The sequence below is a fragment of the Bombina bombina genome, chromosome 4, assembly GCF_027579735.1.
Source record: "Bombina bombina isolate aBomBom1 chromosome 4, aBomBom1.pri, whole genome shotgun sequence".
NCBI classification, from domain to species: Eukaryota; Metazoa; Chordata; class Amphibia; order Anura; family Bombinatoridae; genus Bombina; species Bombina bombina.
In genome coordinates this window covers 450,859,531-450,881,018 of record NC_069502.1, presented here as the reverse complement: position 1 = coordinate 450,881,018, position 21,488 = coordinate 450,859,531, and the positions used below count along the sequence as shown (strand labels likewise).

The following is a 21,488-nucleotide window of genomic DNA, read 5'->3' as shown; positions in this document are numbered from 1 at the left end:
ATTCATTCGGTAGATTCGGAAGTATTTTAATTCGGAAATCCGAATCGATCCAAATCTCCGAATTTACTGAATTTTCCGAATTTCCGAATAAATCCGAAACGAACCGCACATGTCTATTCATAACTGGCGGTTTTGGCGAGCGTGCAGGCTCGCCAGAAACACGGGCCTTCAAGCTCCATCCAGAGCTTGATAAATGGGCCCCATAAACTTACAACTGGTTTCCACATCCTATATTTTGAGGAAAAATGTGCCAGTAAAAAAGTAGTAAAATAATTAGGATCAATAATCAAAATAAAGCCCCAATAGAATATATAATCAAAAATAGTAACAGACCATAATACACTGTACATTTCCATTGTTTTAATAAAAAGAGATTCCAAGCTGTTAACAATTCTGTGTGAGCCAGTGGGAGCTGAATAAGATATCCACATTTCCATTTTATTGACTAGCAGCGCTGTCTGTGCTATTTAAGGTTTTAAGTTACATGGCAATCAGAGAGAAGTAACATTACATGGTCAGTTCTCTGGTGTAAACTACCTTCTTAGCTAACAATTTAGCATGAAACTAAAGTGTTCAACACAAATCAGAGGTTTGAAACATTAGTCGATAATTTCACGGCACTGTAACAGGTTAATCCTTTGATTGCTATCTGTGAATGAGCCAATATTGTTGTGTGATCCTCAGAAGACTTTTTACCTTACCACAAAAAAAACATGCTTTAATCGTTAACAATAAATTGGGTCATATTTAGCTGCCTTTTTCAATTCCCTGCTTAATGCTGGCTGTATATTTGTATTGCTTTGCAATATTTTGCACATCTCGCTGGTAGTGAAGACGCTTCATGTCTCATGTGCAGCTGTACAATAGCTCCAGGTGTGATAGAAATCCAATTCAGACTATGCATTCAAAAAAATAAATAAATAAAAAAACACTGGATGGTGCAGGAAATTGTGCAAACACAACCTGGAGTTTGGATCACACCACAAGAGAGGATAGATAAGAAGTTCAGGATAAAAATGTTTCATTTTTTACATTATCACTTTCAAGATACACTTCAAACTCTTCCATATCAGACATTGGCATTGCACCATTCCCGGGTATGTGCTCACACACCGTGCTCCGCGTGGTCACACGAGTGACACTAGGTGATGACCTCCGGGAATTCAGCCTCTTTATCCTTCCACGGCACATGACCTCCTTGAACATCTCACGAAAGCGAGTGGATAACAGGTTGTAAAGCACAGGGTTAATGGCTGAGCTGAGGTAGAAGAACACCCCGGAGAATACATGAACAAAGGCGAATATCTGGTGCTTCTCCCTAGTCCAGTGGTCAATGAAGCTCCACATTAGACGATCGGTGTGGAAAGGAGCCCAGCAGATTCCAAATACCACCACAAGAATAACTGCAGGCAAAAAATACAAAAGCATTAAAGGGTTATGCAACTTAATAATATGTAATATTCAAACTTTCTATCCCATGAATTAATAAATAATATCTTAAACATTATATATTTGTTTTACTTTATTGAAAACAAATGGTCTGGTGTAAAAACACAAGTCAGCAGTAAAGTTTCATGATTCAAGTAGAGTGAACAATTTAAAAAAAATCCCAAATCACGATTTTTCCTACATAATTTTGAATGCATTTCCAATCTCATGAATAGAAATGGTATCTACTGTATCTAGGGTTGCCACCTTGGTCATGTTTTCCTGGAAAGTTCTACACATAGTATAGGGTGTGCAGGGAGGGGAATTGAATAGTGCTGTTAAGTGGCACAAATACACATTTCTCTCTGGGCACCCTGCAGCTTGTGTGAATTATAAATGTCCAGGGAAAAAAAATTCAAGTTTGCTTCTTTTATCAAATTTACCACTTTCTCTTGGCTCTATTCCATTAAAGGATACTGATGTATGCTCAGGAGCATGCATGTGTCTTGAGCACTATGTGCTTAATGCTAAAATGTGCAGTCCATAGCATCTCCCCCATCACAATAAAAATCTCTAAACAGGGAAACCTCAACCTTTATTAACTCCTTATCTGCTAGATTCCCCAGTACTATTAAAACTACCAGTCCCCCATTGCAATAAACCTCCTAACCATCATCTCCTCTACGAAAATGAACCCCTAACAGTTAGACCCCACTGCTTTAAGTCTACATCATTAAATCACTTCACCACTATTAACCATCTAATCTCCAGATCCCCCCACTTAACTACCAAAGACCTCTAACCACCAAAACTCCCCTTCAATTAACCCCATATGGCCTGATGCCCCACCATTATTAATCCCCTTACTGTCAGACCCCAATACACTTATCCCCTCTGCCAAAACCACCTAACTGCTATTAACCTTTAAACCAACAGCTCCCCTACCATAATTAAGACACTAACAGCCAGACCGCCAAAGCTTTTAGAATGGGGTGTTTTTATATTTAAAATCGGACCAAAGATACCAACAAAAAAGAGGTACGATTGATAATAGGAGTAAAATAACCTTCCATGTTCCTTAAAGGGAAACAAAACTCAAAACTGAATTTCCCATAAACTATTTTGTTAAATGTTGTAAGAAGATGTACAATGCACTTTAATTATTAGTTTTCTCCATTTTCTCTTAAATCAAACTCTCAAAATTTTGAGTTTTCCACTCCCCAGAGAGGCCAAAGTGCCTTCTTAAGACTTTAAAAGCATCATTGTAAAACATAGTGATTGCCTAATTATTGTTTGTAGTAGCTCATTTATATGTGTCTGGTTACGGCAAAGGAGATAAGATAATCAACACTCAGATGACCTTTCAAAAGGTATTTCCCTGGTCTGCTAAGCAGGAAACATTTTGCTTTAAAATGTTATTTAAATATTTATTTTTTTATGAAGGGGTTTGTCACTGCAGTTTGCGCACATCAGGTTTTTCGCTCGTATTACAAGTTGAAAGTAAACGAGATCGCTTGAGCGCAGTTGGAGTTAACATGCGTTGGGTTAGCGCAAACTCAGAGCTCTGGTTCACTGTTTCACAAAACAAAAAAGTGACACAAAACACATCAAAAAAACATTACAAAGTATAGTTACACTCATAATAATTGCGCACAAATGTTATAAGGGCTCAAAGGTATGAGGTCTCTGGTGTCTAAATATGTATGTGTGTATATATATATATATATATATATATATATATATATATATATATATATAGTTTCCAGTATTCACTCCATGTGAGTAAAATAATGCTGCACTCACCGGTCTTGTAGAAAATGTTTCTTTATTGTACACAAATGACAGTGTTCATAGCACAAATACCCCCAGACGTTTCGGTGCGCCTCTGGCACCTTTATCAATGGGTCTGCTTCCAATCCTCCAACAAACAATCTAACTACCAGCCACCCTTATCCCTCTATTTAAACCCCTAAGCGTGCTCTTCATTTCCGGTATTGCCAGACCAGTGCGGGTTCGTTACGTCACTACCGCCGACCAGGATGAGCGAGGGGAACTGCTGCATGGCTAATTTACATATCCCCACCTCCTGTGATGTATGAACACATCATCACGGCGGTGTAGAGTAGTGGAAACATAGCACCGCAAAAGTGCTGGTAATCACTGATACCAGCAGTGTCAAATCAAACCTAATAAATAGTGAAAAAATAAAATATAAAAACGGCTAAACTTAGCACTAACTCAGCTATGTTACTGGAAAAGCATGTGTAAATATCCATGATGATATCTTCATCACATATTTTATATTAATGTTACATTAATCAACAATTGGGGTAAATATAGTCCCCAGATACATTCAATAAAATATGATGAAGCAGAGAAATGCTTTGATTTGCTCAGTGGAAGTTGACAAACTTATTATCTGCAAACCAGATATCAAAACTGGTGAATAATAATAATCAAAGAACACAAACCCCTCTTCGTGTCTCTCAAGGTATGGTAGATATAACTAATTAACAACACACTCACACCAGAGTCCTTGGTCCCATATATAATGAAACCCTCTAGGAGAGAAGAAATGTCCATATGATAGAAAGAATAATAATGATATATATCCAGAAAAAGACCTAGACAGTCCAATCATAGCCTGATCCAGTTAGATAAACACATTATAATCTAGTTGGGCATTTAATCCTCTAGGTGTGACCGTGTCCAAGTGGTATATCCAGGATGCTTCAACCTGTAATAACCTAGTATGTCTATCTCCACCCCTCTTCATAGGTGGTACATGGTCAATGACCATTGTTCTTAAGCTTGCAGCCGTGTGTCCTGCTTGCATAAAGTGTCTGGCGACAGGTTGATCCGATTCCTTCTTTTCAATCGCAGTTCTTATTGCATGGCGATGGTTGGCCATCCTCTCCCGGTATGTAGTGGAGGTTTTTCCGACATACACCAAAGAACATGGGCATGTCAGGATATATATCACAAAGCTGCTGGTGCAGGTCAATCTGTGATAGATTTTGTATTTCTTCCCCGTGCGTGGGTGATGAAATATAGATCCAGTGAGCATGCTGTTGCATGTAGTACAATCCCCGCATTTGAAACAACCAGGTTTTCTAGTGGTATCCATCAGAGTGCCTTTTTTATAGCAATGTATAGGGTCATTATGGACCAGAATGTCTTTCAAGGTAGAAGATTTCTTGTAAACCAACCGTGGTAGTTTTGTTGTAGTGAAGGGGAGAGACTTGTCTGTCTTCACTATCTCCCAATTCTCTCGCACTGATTTCTCTAGTACTTGATGTAGGGGGGTAAATGTGGTAATCAGGTTGATTTCCTTGTCATTTGTCTTCTCCATTTTTGTCTTATGGAGGAGTGCACCTTGATCCAGTTGGGCCAATCTCAGTGAAGAATTCTCTATGTCACTCGGTCTATATCCTCTCTCTTTCAGTTTTTATTTCATGACTTTTTCTTGAAGGACCCTGGTCTCAGTGAGTGTGTTATTCCGGGCGACTCGCATGAGTTGAGATTTAATCACGCCTTTCTTTTGGTGTGTTGGATGAAAACTTGTGGATAATAAGAGGGAATTTCTATCAGTGGGTTTTGTATATAATGATGTACTGAATCTAGTAAGCCCATCTGCCCTATATTTAGAAATCTTTAAATCCAGGAAAGAAATGGTCTCGCTATTAACCTCATATTTAAATCGGATTGGAGATTCCAACCCATTAAGTTTCCCTACCCACTCCTGTAAGGATTCAACTGTGCCCCTCCACACCAGGAGCACGTCATCTATATAGTGGCCATACAGCTTAATCTCAGGGATCGAGATAGTTTTCATTATGAACGTCTCATACCATAGCATGTATAGGTTGGCATATGCGGGAGCCATACTGGAACCCATAGCAGTCCCCGCTATTTGTAAAAAATAATCTTTCTCAAACCTAAAGAACTTTTTCTCTACGCAAAAAGTTAATAATTCTAGCAAGAACTCTATGGGTGGTCCCGCATATGCCAACAAGAGACTTAACATGGTTTTAAAAAACCTGTACACCCCCAACATGGTGGATAACGGTGTACAGGCTGTCAACATCCATTGTCACAAGAAGATCATCATCCTCCAACCAGTCTATGTCAAGAAGTTTTTTAATTAATGACGGCGAGTCTAATATGAAAGAAAAAGATTCTTTCACTACTGGCTGTAGGTGGTGATCAATAAATTCTGCCACTTTAGAACATAATGAATCCCTGGCCGACACGATAGGTCTGCAGGTGGATTTGTCAAAGTTTTATGAATTTTGGGGAGCAGGTATAATACCGGTACTATTGTAAAAGGAATATTCATAAAGTCACATTCATTTTCGGTTATCATACCTGCCTCAACCTCACATTTTAATATATGATCAAGTGATTTCTTGAAAGCAGTTGTAGGATTGCCCCTCAACTTAAGGTAGGTATTGGCATTCAATAGTTGTCTATACGCCTCTTGGCGATAATCAGAGTAGTTTTGGATTACTATTGATCCACCCTTGTCCTCCGCATGTATGATGATGCTATTGTCAGACTTTAGATTTTTTAAGGCTATTTTTTCATCTTTGGTGAGATTTGATGCATAGCCCTTAAAGGGCCACTGTAAGTAAATATTTTCTATGCCTGTTACTAACTAACTACCCCAAATACGCTTTTTATCAATGGCATTTCATTAACATATCTCTACCGTATATCAGAAATCTTGTCTGCAAATTTAATTGTTTTCCAAACCCACTCCGAGGGTATCCTTTGCTCTGTACCAATCCCTTTACAATACCTAGGTTTCAAAATGGCGCTTAAACACAAAGTTATTGGTTTAAGTATTTTGAACATGCAGTGCTGAAAATAGTGGGCAGGATAACGTGACATCATCGGCGAATAAAAGATATAACTTTTAGAACGTTATGAAACTTCGTTTTGGAGAAAATATAGGTAAGTAGGTTTTAATTAATGTTTATTAACTTTAATATGTTAGTAACTAGATAAATAAAAGAGTGGTCACAGCTACAAAATACTTGCTGTGAAAAAGAATGACAAGGCAGCACTCAAATTGCATAAATAACAAGTGGTTTATTTGGTAAACCTGCACATGTCAAAAACAATTCCCAAAACCCTTAATTAAACTAAAAAGGAGTAACTAATAAACCCAGGCCTGGTTTGTACTTTATCTAACACACTACCGTAAAGCTACGGTTAATACAAATGATTGTTCGAAGTATATGACATATTTGAACTATGCACTGTTACAAACAAACAAAAAATGTGTGAAAGATACACTGTTGCAACAATATCCAAAGGAGACACAGATAAACAAATGTCCGTTTAACAGAGCACTTAGTGTGAATCACACGCTCTGCAATTGAAATATGTTACAAAGAAGCAGTTCATGCGTTACTGATTGGAAGGTCAACTGTTATAGATTACTGAGCAAACAGTCTCACCACATTCGCGGTACAAAGTTCCAGTATTCGCTTCAACACTAGCTTGTATAGTTACCACTTGATCACTCCAGACTCTGCATTTTTCTCATGCCGGATCCTGGTAATTCTCCAAACAAAGCAATGTGTGTTGAAAGCTCCATAACGGTTTCAGTACCTCCTTGTATTATAAACCGGAACTCCTCTTCAAGACTGCTGCATGCTTTTCAGTTGTCAGAACCACATAAAGGTAACACAGTATGCTTTTAATCAGCTGCCAGGGATTTAGGGATTTAGTACTCCACTTCAAACAGTTGCCGCTTCACAAAACGTCAGACATGACGCGTTTCGCCCCTCCCCTTAGTGGGCTGACTTTAGGGCCTCATCGGATGCTTACTTGTGGTGAAAACACCCCTTTTATAGCACTATAGCTAATTTAAATATTTGATTGACAGTTTTAGCACCATATTGCAACCTTATATTCGAAGATAAACAAAAACTTATTATTGCACAAACATCATATTTGTTAAATAGTTACATGTTATGCAACATATACTTGGGTTTTACTTTTTCATTCTGGGATGGCAAAATCGACGCTACACCATTTTTCTACCTTTGCAATTTATTACATCTCAAAACCTTTACTTATCATTAAGGCTAAACAAATGACTATTATATACACAACCAAAATAATGTATGTATGAAGAGTCCAACAGGTTCTTTTACAGTTGTCCCCTACTAGGGTTAATTCTACAGAAAGCATGAGAAATCTATTTTTCCATTAAGGCCATTTGGAGCCAGAGAGTTTAATCGATAAATCCATCGAGATTCATTCCTTAATAACATATTATCCACATCACCCCCTCGGCGGTGCTGTTTTATGTGCTGGATGCCAGTTACTTTCATTATGGTAAAATCAGAATTATGATATAATTCAAAGTGTCTAGCCACTGGGCTATCCTGCTCTTTATTCTTAATGTCATCCCTATGCTCTCTGACTCGATCTTTTAGATCACGTTTAGTTTTCCCTATATAGAATAGGGGGCATGAGCAGTGCAAGAGGTAAATGACACCTGTAGTGTTGCAGGTTATCCATTGTTTTATATTATATTGTTTGCCTGTTAAAGTTTCAAATTTACATGTTTTTTTGTATAAACCTGCAATACACACAATGCCCACAAGGACTACAACCTTGCCATTTGCCTCTTGTGCTTAACCAATTGGTTTTCGGTTCTCTTGTATATTCACTTCTAACAAGCTTATCCTTAAGACTGTCAGCTCTGCGTGCTGTCAACAATGGAAAGTCTCCTACATAGTCTTTTAGTTCAGTATCAATAGTCAGCATGTGCCAATATTTATTCATGATGTCTCTAAGTTTGCCCCAGTGTGCGTTATATTTAGTTATGAGGCGTACTTTATCACCATTCCTTTTAACTACATTCTGTTTATAGAGCAGTTCATTTCTTGTACTGTTCCTAGCCCTTGTCCAGGCCCTTTTTACCTGTCTTTTAGAATATCCCCTTTCAAGGAACCTAGACGACATGTCTTTGGCCTGTGATTCAAACTCCTCTAAGTCGGAACAATTCCTTCTCAACCGAAGGAATTGGCCAACTGGAATGCCAGTTTTTAGGCATTCAGGATGGTGGCTAGTAGCATGTAAAAGGCTATTAGTGGCCGTTGATTTACGATGGACCCTAGTGGTTAAGTGTCTACCTTCTTTCCTAATTGATAGATCTAAGAAAGTTGCTTCATCTTTACTCATTTCACATGTAAGAAAGATGTTGTACCCATTGTCAGAGTTTAGTATACTCAAGAAATTTTCAAACAACTCTTTACTGCCCCGCCACAGGAGTAAAATATCATCCACATAGCGGAGCCAGAGTGCCACATATGCCTCCACTAGGGACTCAAAACACGAAAAAACCTCTCGTGCCTCCCATAAGCCTAGATGTAGACAGGCATATGTGGGTGCACATGTGGCACCCATGGCTGTGCCTTGAAGCTGTCTATAATATCTTCCATCAAATTGGAATATATTATTATTCAAAATGAGTTGTAACAAAGAGATTACAAAATCAGTATGCTTTTGAAAATCATGCCCTCTCTGTTCTAGAAAATATCTAGTTGCTCTGATTCCCACATTATGGGGGATCGAGGAGTATAACGACTCGACATCGAGGGTCACTAACCATGTGTCTTCATCAACCTCAATGCCATCTAATTTCCTGAGGACATCTGAAGTATCTTGGACATAGGAGGGCAGTGAACTTAGAAACGGTCTCATAAAGTAGTCTATATATCTACTCGCTCCTTCCATAGGCCCCCCTATGCCCGAGATAATTGGTCGTCCCGGCGGTTTGCTCATGCTTTTATGCAGCTTGGGGATGCAGTAAAAGGTTGGCACAATAGGAAACTTTTTGAACATGAATGCATGTTCTTTGGTTGTTATTAGCTTAGAGACATCATGAATAAATATTGGCACATGCTGACTATTGATACTGAACTAAAAGACTATGTAGGAGACTTTCCATTGTTGACAGCACGCAGAGCTGACAGTCTTAAGGATAAGCTTGTTAGAAGTGAATATACAAGAGAACCGAAAACCAATTGGTTAAGCACAAGAGGCAAATGGCAAGGTTGTAGTCCTTGTGGGCATTGTGTGTATTGCAGGTTTATACAAAAAACATGTAAATTTGAAACTTTAACAGGCAAACAATATAATATAAAACAATGGATAACCTGCAACACTACAGGTGTCATTTACCTCTTGCACTGCTCATGCCCCCTATTCTATATAGGGAAAACTAAACGTGATCTAAAAGATCGAGTCAGAGAGCATAGGGATGACATTAAGAATAAAGAGCAGGATAGCCCAGTGGCTAGACACTTTGAATTATATCATAATTCTGATTTTACCATAATGAAAGTAACTGGCATCCAGCACATAAAACAGCACCGCCGAGGGGGTGATGTGGATAATATGTTATTAAGGAATGAATCTCGATGGATTTATCGATTAAACACTCTGGCTCCAAATGGCCTTAATGAAAAAATAGATTTCTCATGCTTTCTGTAGAATTAACCCTAGTAGGGGACAACTGTAAAAGAACCTGTTGGACTCTTCATACATACATTATTTTGGTTGTGTATATAATAGTCATTTGTTTAGCCTTAATGATAAGTAAAGGTTTTGAGATGTAATAAATTGCAAAGGTAGAAAAATGGTGTAGCGTCGATTTTGCCATCCCAGAATGAAAAAGTAAAACCCAAGTATATGTTGCAATACATGTAACTATTTAACAAATATGATGTTTGTGCAATAATAAGTTTTTGTTTATCTTCGAATATAAGGTTGCAATATGGTGCTAAAACTGTCAATCAAATATTTAAATTAGCTATAGTGCTATAAAAGGGGTGTTTTCACCACAAGTAAGCATCCGATGAGGCCCTAAAGTCAGCCCACTAAGGGGAGGGGCGAAACGCGTCATGTCTGACGTTTTGTGAAGCGGCAACTGTTTGAAGTGGAGTACTAAATCCCTAAATCCCTGGCAGCTGATTAAAAGCATACTGTGTTACCTTTATGTGGTTCTGACAACTGAAAAGCATGCAGCAGTCTTGAAGAGGAGTTCCGGTTTATAATACAAGGAGGTACTGAAACCGTTATGGAGCTTTCAACACACATTGCTTTGTTTGGAGAATTACCAGGATCCGGCATGAGAAAAATGCAGAGTCTGGAGTGATCAAGTGGTAACTATACAAGCTAGTGTTGAAGCGAATACTGGAACTTTGTACCGCGAATGTGGTGAGACTGTTTGCTCAGTAATCTATAACAGTTGACCTTCCAATCAGTAACGCATGAACTGCTTCTTTGTAACATATTACAATTGCAGAGCGTGTGATTCACACTAAGTGCTCTGTTAAACGGACATTTGTTTATCTGTGTCTCCTTTGGATATTGTTGCAACAGTGTATCTTTCACACATTTTTTGTTTGTTTGTAACAGTGCATAGTTCAAATATGTCATATACTTCGAACAATCATTTGTATTAACCGTAGCTTTACGGTAGTGTGTTAGATAAAGTACAAACCAGGCCTGGGTTTATTAGTTACTCCTTTTTAGTTTAATTAAGGGTTTTGGGAATTGTTTTTGACATGTGCAGGTTTACCAAATAAACCACTTGTTATTTATGCAATTTGAGTGCTGCCTTGTCATTCTTTTTCACAGCAAGTATTTTGTAGCTGTGACTACTCTTTTATTTATCTAGTTACTATTGTATTGTGACTGCTAGCACCAAAATTGTTTTGTTTGTAGTCTAGATAGAGTGCACACATTCTTATAATTTATAAATTTTGACATACACAGCTGATTTAATGCTGTTTCAGTTGAGCACCTATCCTTGATTACGAACCGAGTGGAGCTTATTTATTGTTTGGTATCCTTCATATTGTCAGGAACTATTTTGTTTTTCGTTCTGGGGTGGAAAAATGGCATTTAAAATTACTGATGAGAGATGGCAGAGTGATGTGAGCGAAGCTTTTAAAGCCACAATTATCATTGATGAGCAAAATATTGATGAAAAAAGTGAGGATGTGTTCACAGCGTTCAAATTATATAAAGCCAAAGCCATTAAAGAATTGAAACTTAAATGGGAGATTGCTAGTCTTGAGAACTATGTTAGAGAAAAACTAATACCAAGAGGTCTAAGGATTAAACTGGACCCTGGTATTAGTTTAAGAGGACCTAATGCTGATAATGAATTTATTGCAAAATGGAATGCAATTCTAACAAAATGCACAATTGAACTGATGGAATTAATTATATCAGAGGATAAAATTAAGTTAGAAGAAAGTAAGATTGAAGTAGAAAAGGCATATCTAGCTGTGAATATTTTTTCTGTAGATCCAGCTTTCGAAAAACTAAACAAAGAGATTCAAAGGAATCTAGATAAATTACAAAATGAAGTGAAATTTAGAAAGAGGAAAAAATTAATGAGAGATCAGGATGATGAAAGGAAAAATAAGATCTACATCTACAGAAATAGTAATAACAGTAGGTTTTCATATGACTCAGGGACTGACAACTCAGATAATGAACAAAATGAAATTGTGGCTGGCTCTTCTTCAGACCTGCTCCCTTTAGGCGGAAAACAAGGAGGGGGGGCAGGAGAAAGAGAGGGAGGTGGACGCTCTTCAAACAAGAGAAGAGGTGGTGGGAGGTACAAGAACAACAGAGGCACACGGATGTTAACCAGGAATCAGAGGGTATGAGCTCTATTCTTGGCTCACATGGATCTGGGGGTGTTGACACCCTCAGGGTTGTGAACTTGTCTTCCGTCCCCCTGTCCCTCACACAAATGTCACTGCTAAGTAAAGGTTTGTCGTTCTGCCCATCGGCACATCTGGACAAATTTGAATTCATAAAAGACCTAAATTTATTTGCCAGGAAACTGGTACTTAAAAAAGTTATGAATAGAAAAATGGGTCCGGATGTGCCTCTGGACAGAAGTGACAAACCTGCTCTGGATGACTTACTGTCACTTTTAGAGGAGCAAAATGAGGATGTTGACATTACTCAACACCCTAAAAAATCCAATCTAAGACCGACTTCCAAATATATGCCCCCACTCTCAACAGCTCCAGAGATTCAAAACTTTGTAAGATGCGTTGAAAGAGAGATTGGGGATTTACAAGGATGTGAAGTCGTTCAGGATAATTTGAGTTTAGATGAGAGAAAGTCTCTCAGTCTCTCAAAGAATTACTCAGTAGGAAGGGACTCATTTTTAAATCATCCGATAAGGGTGGTAACTTGGTGGTCATGAATGATAATGACTATGTGACAGAAATCCCGAGGCAGTTATCCAACACTACACAGTATGAATTGACAAACAGATTTGCATTTGATACATCTTGTAATGAGCTTTTGTTCATTCTCAATGATGCTTTGAGAGAAGGGCTAATAACAACCAAAGAACATGCATTCATGTTCAAAAAGTTTCCTATTGTGCCAACCTTTTACTGCATCCCCAAGCTGCATAAAAGCATGAGCAAACCGCCGGGACGACCAATTATCTCGGGCATAGGGGGGCCTATGGAAGGAGCGAGTAGATATATAGACTACTTTATGAGACCGTTTCTAAGTTCACTGCCCTCCTATGTCCAAGATACTTCAGATGTCCTCAGGAAATTAGATGGCATTGAGGTTGATGAAGACACATGGTTAGTGACCCTCGATGTCGAGTCGTTATACTCCTCGATCCCCCATAATGTGGGAATCAGAGCAACTAGATATTTTCTAGAACAGAGAGGGCATGATTTTCAAAAGCATACTGATTTTGTAATCTCTTTGTTACAACTCATTTTGAATAATAATATATTCCAATTTGATGGAAGATATTATAGACAGCTTCAAGGCACAGCCATGGGTGCCACATGTGCACCCACATATGCCTGTCTACATCTAGGCTTATGGGAGGCACGAGAGGTTTTTTCGTGTTTTGAGTCCCTAGTGGAGGCACATGTGGCACTCTGGCTCCGCTATGTGGATGATATTTTACTCCTGTGGCGGGGCAGTAAAGAGTTGTTTGAAAATTTCTTGAGTATACTAAACTCTGACAATGGGTACAACATCTTTCTTACATGTGAAATGAGTAAAGATGAAGCAACTTTCTTAGATCTATCAATTAGGAAAGAAGGTAGACACTTAACCACTAGGGTCCATCGTAAATCAACGGCCACTAATAGCCTTTTACATGCTACTAGCCACCATCCTGAATGCCTAAAAACTGGCATTCCAGTTGGCCAATTCCTTCGGTTGAGAAGGAATTGTTCCGACTTAGAGGAGTTTGAATCACAGGCCAAAGACATGTCGTCTAGGTTCCTTGAAAGGGGATATTCTAAAAGACAGGTAAAAAGGGCCTGGACAAGGGCTAGGAACAGTACAAGAAATGAACTGCTCTATAAACAGAATGTAGTTAAAAGGAATGGTGATAAAGTACGCCTCATAACTAAATATAACGCACACTGGGGCAAACTTAGAGACATCATGAATAAATATTGGCACATGCTGACTATTGATACTGAACTAAAAGACTATGTAGGAGACTTTCCATTGTTGACAGCACGCAGAGCTGACAGTCTTAAGGATAAGCTTGTTAGAAGTGAATATACAAGAGAACCGAAAACCAATTGGTTAAGCACAAGAGGCAAATGGCAAGGTTGTAGTCCTTGTGGGCATTGTGTGTATTGCAGGTTTATACAAAAAACATGTAAATTTGAAACTTTAACAGGCAAACAATATAATATAAAACAATGGATAACCTGCAACACTACAGGTGTCATTTACCTCTTGCACTGCTCATGCCCCCTATTCTATATAGGGAAAACTAAACGTGATCTAAAAGATCGAGTCAGAGAGCATAGGGATGACATTAAGAATAAAGAGCAGGATAGCCCAGTGGCTAGACACTTTGAATTATATCATAATTCTGATTTTACCATAATGAAAGTAACTGGCATCCAGCACATAAAACAGCACCGCCGAGGGGGTGATGTGGATAATATGTTATTAAGGAATGAATCTCGATGGATTTATCGATTAAACACTCTGGCTCCAAATGGCCTTAATGAAAAAATAGATTTCTCATGCTTTCTGTAGAATTAACCCTTGTAGGGGACAACTGTAAAAGAACCTGTTGGACTCTTCATACATACATTATTTTGGTTGTGTATATAATAGTCATTTGTTTAGCCTTAATGATAAGTAAAGGTTTTGAGATGTAATAAATTGCAAAGGTAGAAAAATGGTGTAGCGTCGATTTTGCCATCCCAGAATGAAAAAGTAAAACCCAAGTATATGTTGCATAACATGTAACTATTTAACAAATATGATGTTTGTGCAATAATAAGTTTTTGTTTATCTTCGAATATAAGGTTGCAATATGGTACTAAAACTGTCAATCAAATATTTAAATTAGCTATAGTGCTATAAAAGGGGTGTTTTCACCACAAGTAAGCATCCGATGAGGCCCTAAAGTCAGCCCACTAAGGGGAGGGGCGAAACGCGTCATGTCTGACGTTTTGTGAAGCGGCAACTGTTTGAAGTGGAGTACTAAATCCCTAAATCCCTGGCAGCTGATTAAAAGCATACTGTGTTACCTTTATGTGGTTCTGACAACTGAAAAGCATGCAGCAGTCTTGAAGAGGAGTTCCGGTTTATAATACAAGGAGGTACTGAAACCGTTATGGAGCTTTCAACACACATTGCTTTGTTTGGAGAATTACCAGGATCCGGCATGAGAAAAATGCAGAGTCTGGAGTGATCAAGTGGTAACTATACAAGCTAGTGTTGAAGCGAATACTGGAACTTTGTACCGCGAATGTGGTGAGACTGTTTGCTCAGTAATCTATAACAGTTGACCTTCCAATCAGTAACGCATGAACTGCTTCTTTGTAACATATTTCAATTGCAGAGCGTGTGATTCACACTAAGTGCTCTGTTAAACGGACATTTGTTTATCTGTGTCTCCTTTGGATATTGTTGCAACAGTGTATCTTTCACACATTTTTTGTTTGTTTGTAACAGTGCATAGTTCAAATATGTCATATACTTCGAACAATCATTTGTATTAACCGTAGCTTTACGGTAGTGTGTTAGATAAAGTACAAACCAGGCCTGGGTTTATTAGTTACTCCTTTTTAGTTTAATTAAGGGTTTTGGGAATTGTTTTTGACATGTGCAGGTTTACCAAATAAACCACTTGTTATTTATGCAATTTGAGTGCTGCCTTGTCATTCTTTTTCACAGCAAGTATTTTGTAGCTGTGACCACTCTTTTATTTATCTAGTTACTAACATATTAAAGTTAATAAACATTAATTAAAACCTACTTACCTATATTTTCTCCAAAACGAAGTTTCATAACGTTCTAAAAGTTATATCTTTTATTCGCCGATGATGTCACGTTATCCTGCCCACTATTTTCAGCACTGCATGTTCAAAATACTTAAACCAATAACTTTGTGTTTAAGCGCCATTTTGAAACCTAGGTATTGTAAAGGGATTGGTTTACCAAATAAACCACTTGTTATTTATGCAATTTGAGTGCTGCCTTGTCATTCTTTTTCACAGCAAGTATTTTGTAGCTGTGACTACTCTTTTATTTATCTAGTTACTATTGTTTTGTGACTGCTAGCACCAAAATTGTTTTGTTTGTAGTCTAGATAGAGTGCACACATTCTTATAATTTATAAACTTTAATATGTTAGTTGTTTAGCTTAAAAATTATAACAGAAAGTAATCCTTTAAGTTCTGACTGTTCAATAGCATTAGTGACCATTCTTGTGAAACTTTTTATAGAGGGATTGTGGTTTGCTGGATCAAATTTACTTGGGGCTTTAAATTTGCCGACAGTGGTCTGCTCTTTGTCCTTAAAAAAATCCCTGATCCATAATTGCCTCTGCAATTTATACATGTCAATATTTAATTGAAATTTATCAATCTTGGGCGTAGGGGCAAAGGACAGACCCTTGTTCAGCAAACTCCTTTCACTGTCACTTAAGGGACGATCACTTAAATTGTAAACTATGTCTATTTCTTTTTCTGGGGCTTTTTCCTTATACCCTCCCCTTCTGACAGCTCTCCTGCCTCGTTTCTTTTTGGTAGGGGGTTTGTTGGCTGACCTCGTAGTAATCACCCCTAAAGGGAGTTCCATATTACTTGTACCACTTGGTGTGACGATCTCTCGTTCTGAGGACTCAGCCCCACTACTATCAACAGTGTCAAGATTACTTTTGGCTTTTATCTGTCTCCTACGTCTAAATTGGAAGTTTGATTCATCCCTACCATACAGCCATCTGTAGATTTTTTTCTCACAGTAGTCAGTTTCAACAGCTGTTAATTTATTATTTTTAAAAGATAATAAATAATTTCGGTACTTATTTACTTGTGTCTCTAAATTTTTAATCCAGTTCTCACTAGTGTCATTGATTAATACCTGATAACTCTGCTGCTTAAGGTCACTGATCTCAACTTTAATCAGGTTATACAATCTGTTTGATTCTTCAACAACTAATAGGATGAGGTCATATGAACATTTATTTAAGATAGAGCACCATTTCTTGCAAAACTCTGGGTTAGACCTCCCTATAGTGGGTATATTCTTAATCCTGAAACCCCTTGGTATACATTTATTTTTATGAGAGTTAGAAAGATAGACACAATGTAAGTGATGGTCAATTTCCCTTTTTTGTAAATTAAGTAATTTGTGATAAATTTCCAAAGGCACATCACCTCTCAACTCATGCAAATCTGTTACAACGCATATCCTCTCAGCATCCTCCTCCGTGAACATAAAGGATTCTTTGTTCACAGAGTCCTCTGCTAGTTTGAAAAAATTACCCTGTGAAGAACTAGCTGTCTCCATTTTGGTAATTTAAATCAACAATAAACAAATTTAACAATTGATTTTAATAATTAAAAAAGGGGGTTGTAGGACACATCCAGTATCATCCAGTTACTTGCAGTTTAGCCACTTAAAAACAATACAGTCCATCCCAATAGACCGAAAAAATAGAGCTTGTAAGGAGAAAAATTGAAGGTAAAGATTCAATGTAGTAGATCAAAACAATTTTGCAAATAACAATCAATGTAAAACAATTTGTTGATTTTGCAGGGTACCAACCTTCACATACATATTTAGATTCAAAATAAGGTGCACTCCATCAGTCACAGTCCAATTGCCGTGGTGCTGCATACACAATACATATAGTTTCCAGTATTCACTCCATGTGAGTAAAATAATGCTGCACTCACCGGTCTTGTAGAAAATGTTTCTTTATTGTACACAAATGACAGTGTTCATAGCACAAATACCCCCAGACGTTTCGGTGCGCCTCTGGCACCTTTCTCAATGGATCTGCTTCCAATCCTCCAACAAACAATCTAACTACCCGCCACCCTTATCCCTTTATTTAAACCCCTAAGCATGCTCTTCATTTCCGGTATTGCCAGACCAGTGCGGGTACGTTACGTCACTACCGCCGACCAGGATGAGCGAGGGGAACTGCCGCATGGCTAATTTACATATCCCCACCTCCTATGATGTATGAACACATCATCACAGCGGCGTAGAGTAGTGGAAACTTAGCGCCGCAAAAATGCTGGTAATCACTGATACCAGCAGTGTCAAATCGAACCTAATAAATAGTGAAAAAATAAAATATAAAAACGGCTAAACTTAGCACTAACTCAGCTATGTTACTGGAAAAGCATGTGTAAATATCCATGATGAATCAAACTTCCAATTTAGACGTAGGAGACAGATAAAAGCCAAAAGTAATCTTGACACAGAACGAGAGATCGTCACACCAAGTGGTACAAGTAATATGGAACTCCCTTTAGGGGTGATTACTACGAGGTCAGCCAACAAACCCCCTTTACCCCTACCAAAAAGAAACGAGGCAGGAGAGCTGTCAGAAGGGGAGGGTATAAGGAAAAAGCCCCAGAAAAAGAAATAGACATAGTTTACAATTTAAGTGATCGGCCCTTAAGTGACAGTAAAAGGAGTTTGCTGAACAAGGGTCTGTCCTTCGCCCCTACGCCCAAGATTGATAAATTTCAATTAAATATTGACATGTATAAATTGCAGAGGCAATTATGGATCAGGGATTTTTTTAAGGACAAAGAGCAGACCACTGTCGGCAAATTTAAAGCCCCAAGTAAATTTGATCCAGCAAACCACAATCCCTCTATAAAAAGTTTCACAAGAATGGTCACTAATGCTATTGAACAGTCAGAACTTAAGGGCTATGCATCAAATCTCACCAAAGATGAAAAAATAGCCTTAAAAATCTAAAGTCTGACAATAGCATCATCATACATACAGCGGACAAGGGTGGATCAATAGTAATCCAAAACTACTCTGATTATCGCCAAGAGGCGTATAGACAACTATTGAATGCCAATACCTACCTTAAGTTGAGGGGCAATCTTACAACTGCTTTCAAGAAATCACTTGATCATATATTAAAATGTGGGGTTGAGGCAGGTATGATAACCGAAAATGAATGTGACTTTATGAATATTCCTTTTACAATAGTACCGGTATTATACCTGCTCCCCAAAATTCATTAAACTTTGACAAATCCACCTGGCAGACCTATTGTGTTTGCCAGGGATTCATTATGTTCTAAAGTGGCAGAATTTATTGATCACCACCTACAGCCAGTAGTGAAAGAATCTTTTTCTTTCATATTAGACTCGCCGTCATTTATTAAAAAACTTCTTGACATAGACTGGTTGGAGGATGATGATCTTCTTGTGACAATGGATGTTGACAGCCTGTACACCGTTATTCCCCATGTTGGGGGTGTACAGGCTGTCAAAACCATGTTAAGTCTCTCGTTAACATATGCGGGACCACCCATAGAGTTCTTGCTAGAATTATTAACTTTTTGCCTAGAGAAAAATTTCTTTAGGTTTGAGAAAGATTATTTTTTACAAATAGCGGGGACTGCTATGGGTTCCAGTATGGCTCCCGCATATGCCAACCTATACATGCTATGGTATGAGACGTTCATAATGAAAACTATCTCGATCCCTGAGATTAACCTGTATGGCCGCTATATAGATGACGTGCTCCTGGTGTGGAGGGGCACAGTTGAATCCTTACAGGAGTGGGTAGGGAAACTTAATGGGTTGGAATCTCCAATCCGATTTAAATATGAGGTTAATAGCGTGACCATTTCTTTCCTGGATTTAAAGATTTCTAAACATAGGGCAGATGTGCTTACTAGATTCAGTACATCATTATATACAAAACCCACTGATAGAAATTCCCTCTTATTATCCACAAGTTTTCATCCAACACACCAAAAGAAAGGCGTGATTAAATCTCAACTCATGCGAGTTGCCCGGAATAACACACTCACTGAGACCAGGGTCCTTCAAGAAAAAGTCATGAAAGAAAAACTGAAAGAGAGAGGATATAGACCGAGTGACATAGAGAATTCTTCACTGAGATTGGCCCAACTGGATCAAGGTGCACTCCTCCATAAGACAAAAATGGAGAAGACAAATGACAAGGAAATCAACCTGATTACCACATTTACCCCCTTAGATCAAGTACTAGAGAAATCAGTGCGAGAGAATTGGGAGATAGTGAAGACAGACAAGTCTCTCCCCTTCACTACAACAAAACCACCACGGTTGGTTTACAAGAAATCTTCTACCTTGAAAGACATTCTGGTCCATAATGACCCTATACATTGCTATCAAAAAGGCACTTGGATGGATACCACTAGAAAACCTAGTTGTTTCAAATGCGGGGATTGTACTACATGCTACAGCATGCTCACTGGATCTATATTTCATCACCCACGCACGGGGAAGAAATACAAAATCTATCACAGATTGACCTGCACCAGCAGCTTTGTGATATATATCCTGACATGCCCATGTTCTTTGGTGTATGTCAGAAAAACCTCCACTACGTTCCGGGAGAGCATGGCCAACCATCGCCATGCAATAAGAACAGCGATTGAAAAGAAGGAATCGGATCAACCTGTCGCCAGACACTTTATGCAAGCAGGACACACGGCTGCAAGCTTAAGAACAATGGTCATTGACCATGTACCACCTATGAAGAGGGGTGGAGATAGACATACTAGGTTATTACAGGTTAAAGCATCCTGGATATACCGCTTGGACACAGTCACACCTAGAGGATTAAATGCCCAACTAGATTATAATGTGTTTATCTAACTGGATCAGGCTATGATTGGACTGTCTAGGTCTTTTTCTGGATATATATCATTATTATTCTTTCTATCATATGGACATTTCTTCTCTCCTAGAGGGTTTCATTATATATGGGACCAAGGACTCTGGTGTGAGTGTGTTGTTAATTAGTTATATCTACCATACCTTGAGAGACACGAAGAGGGGTTTGTGTTCTTTGATTATTATTATTCACCAGTTTTGATATCTGGTTTGCAGATAATAAGTTTGTCAACTTCCACTGAGCAAATCAAAGCCTTTCTCTGCTTCATCATATTTTATTGAATGTATCTGGGGACTATATTTACCCTAATTGTTGATTAATGTAACATTAATATAAAATATGTGATGAAGATATCATCATGGATATTTACACATGCTTTTCCAGTAACATAGCTGAGTTAGTGCTAAGTTTAGCCATTTTTATATTTTATTTTTTCACTATTTATTAGGTTTGATTTGACACTGCTGGTATCAGTTATTACCAGCACTTTTGCGGCGCTATGTTTCCACTACTCTACACCGCCGTGATGATGTGTTTATACATCACAGGAGGTGGGGATATGTAAATTAGCCATGCGGCAGTTCCCCTCGCTCATCCTGGTCGGCGGTAGTGATGTAACGTACCCGCACTGGTCTGGCAATACCGGAAATGAAGAGCATGCTTAGGGGTTTAAATAGAGGGATAAGGGTGGCGGGTAGTTAGATTGTTTGTTGGAGGATTGGAAGCAGACCTATTGAGAAAGGTGCCAGAGGCGCACCGAAACGTCTGGGGGTATTTGTGCTATGAACACTGTCATTTGTGTACAATAAAGAAACATTTTCTACAAGACCGGTGAGTGCAGC

General features: G+C 38.4%; 1 protein-coding gene across 1 annotated transcript in view; it reads right to left on the bottom strand.

The window, feature by feature from the left end:
• Positions 1-345: 345 nt before the first annotated feature.
• NMUR1 (neuromedin U receptor 1) overlaps positions 346-21,488 on the bottom strand; it is a 195,925-nt gene continuing 174,782 nt past the window's right edge. The window contains exon 3 of the mRNA XM_053710302.1: positions 346-1,403. Coding sequence (XP_053566277.1) covers positions 1,006-1,403 — 398 coding nt within the window. The 3' untranslated portion in view covers positions 346-1,005. The remainder of the gene's footprint in view (positions 1,404-21,488) is intronic.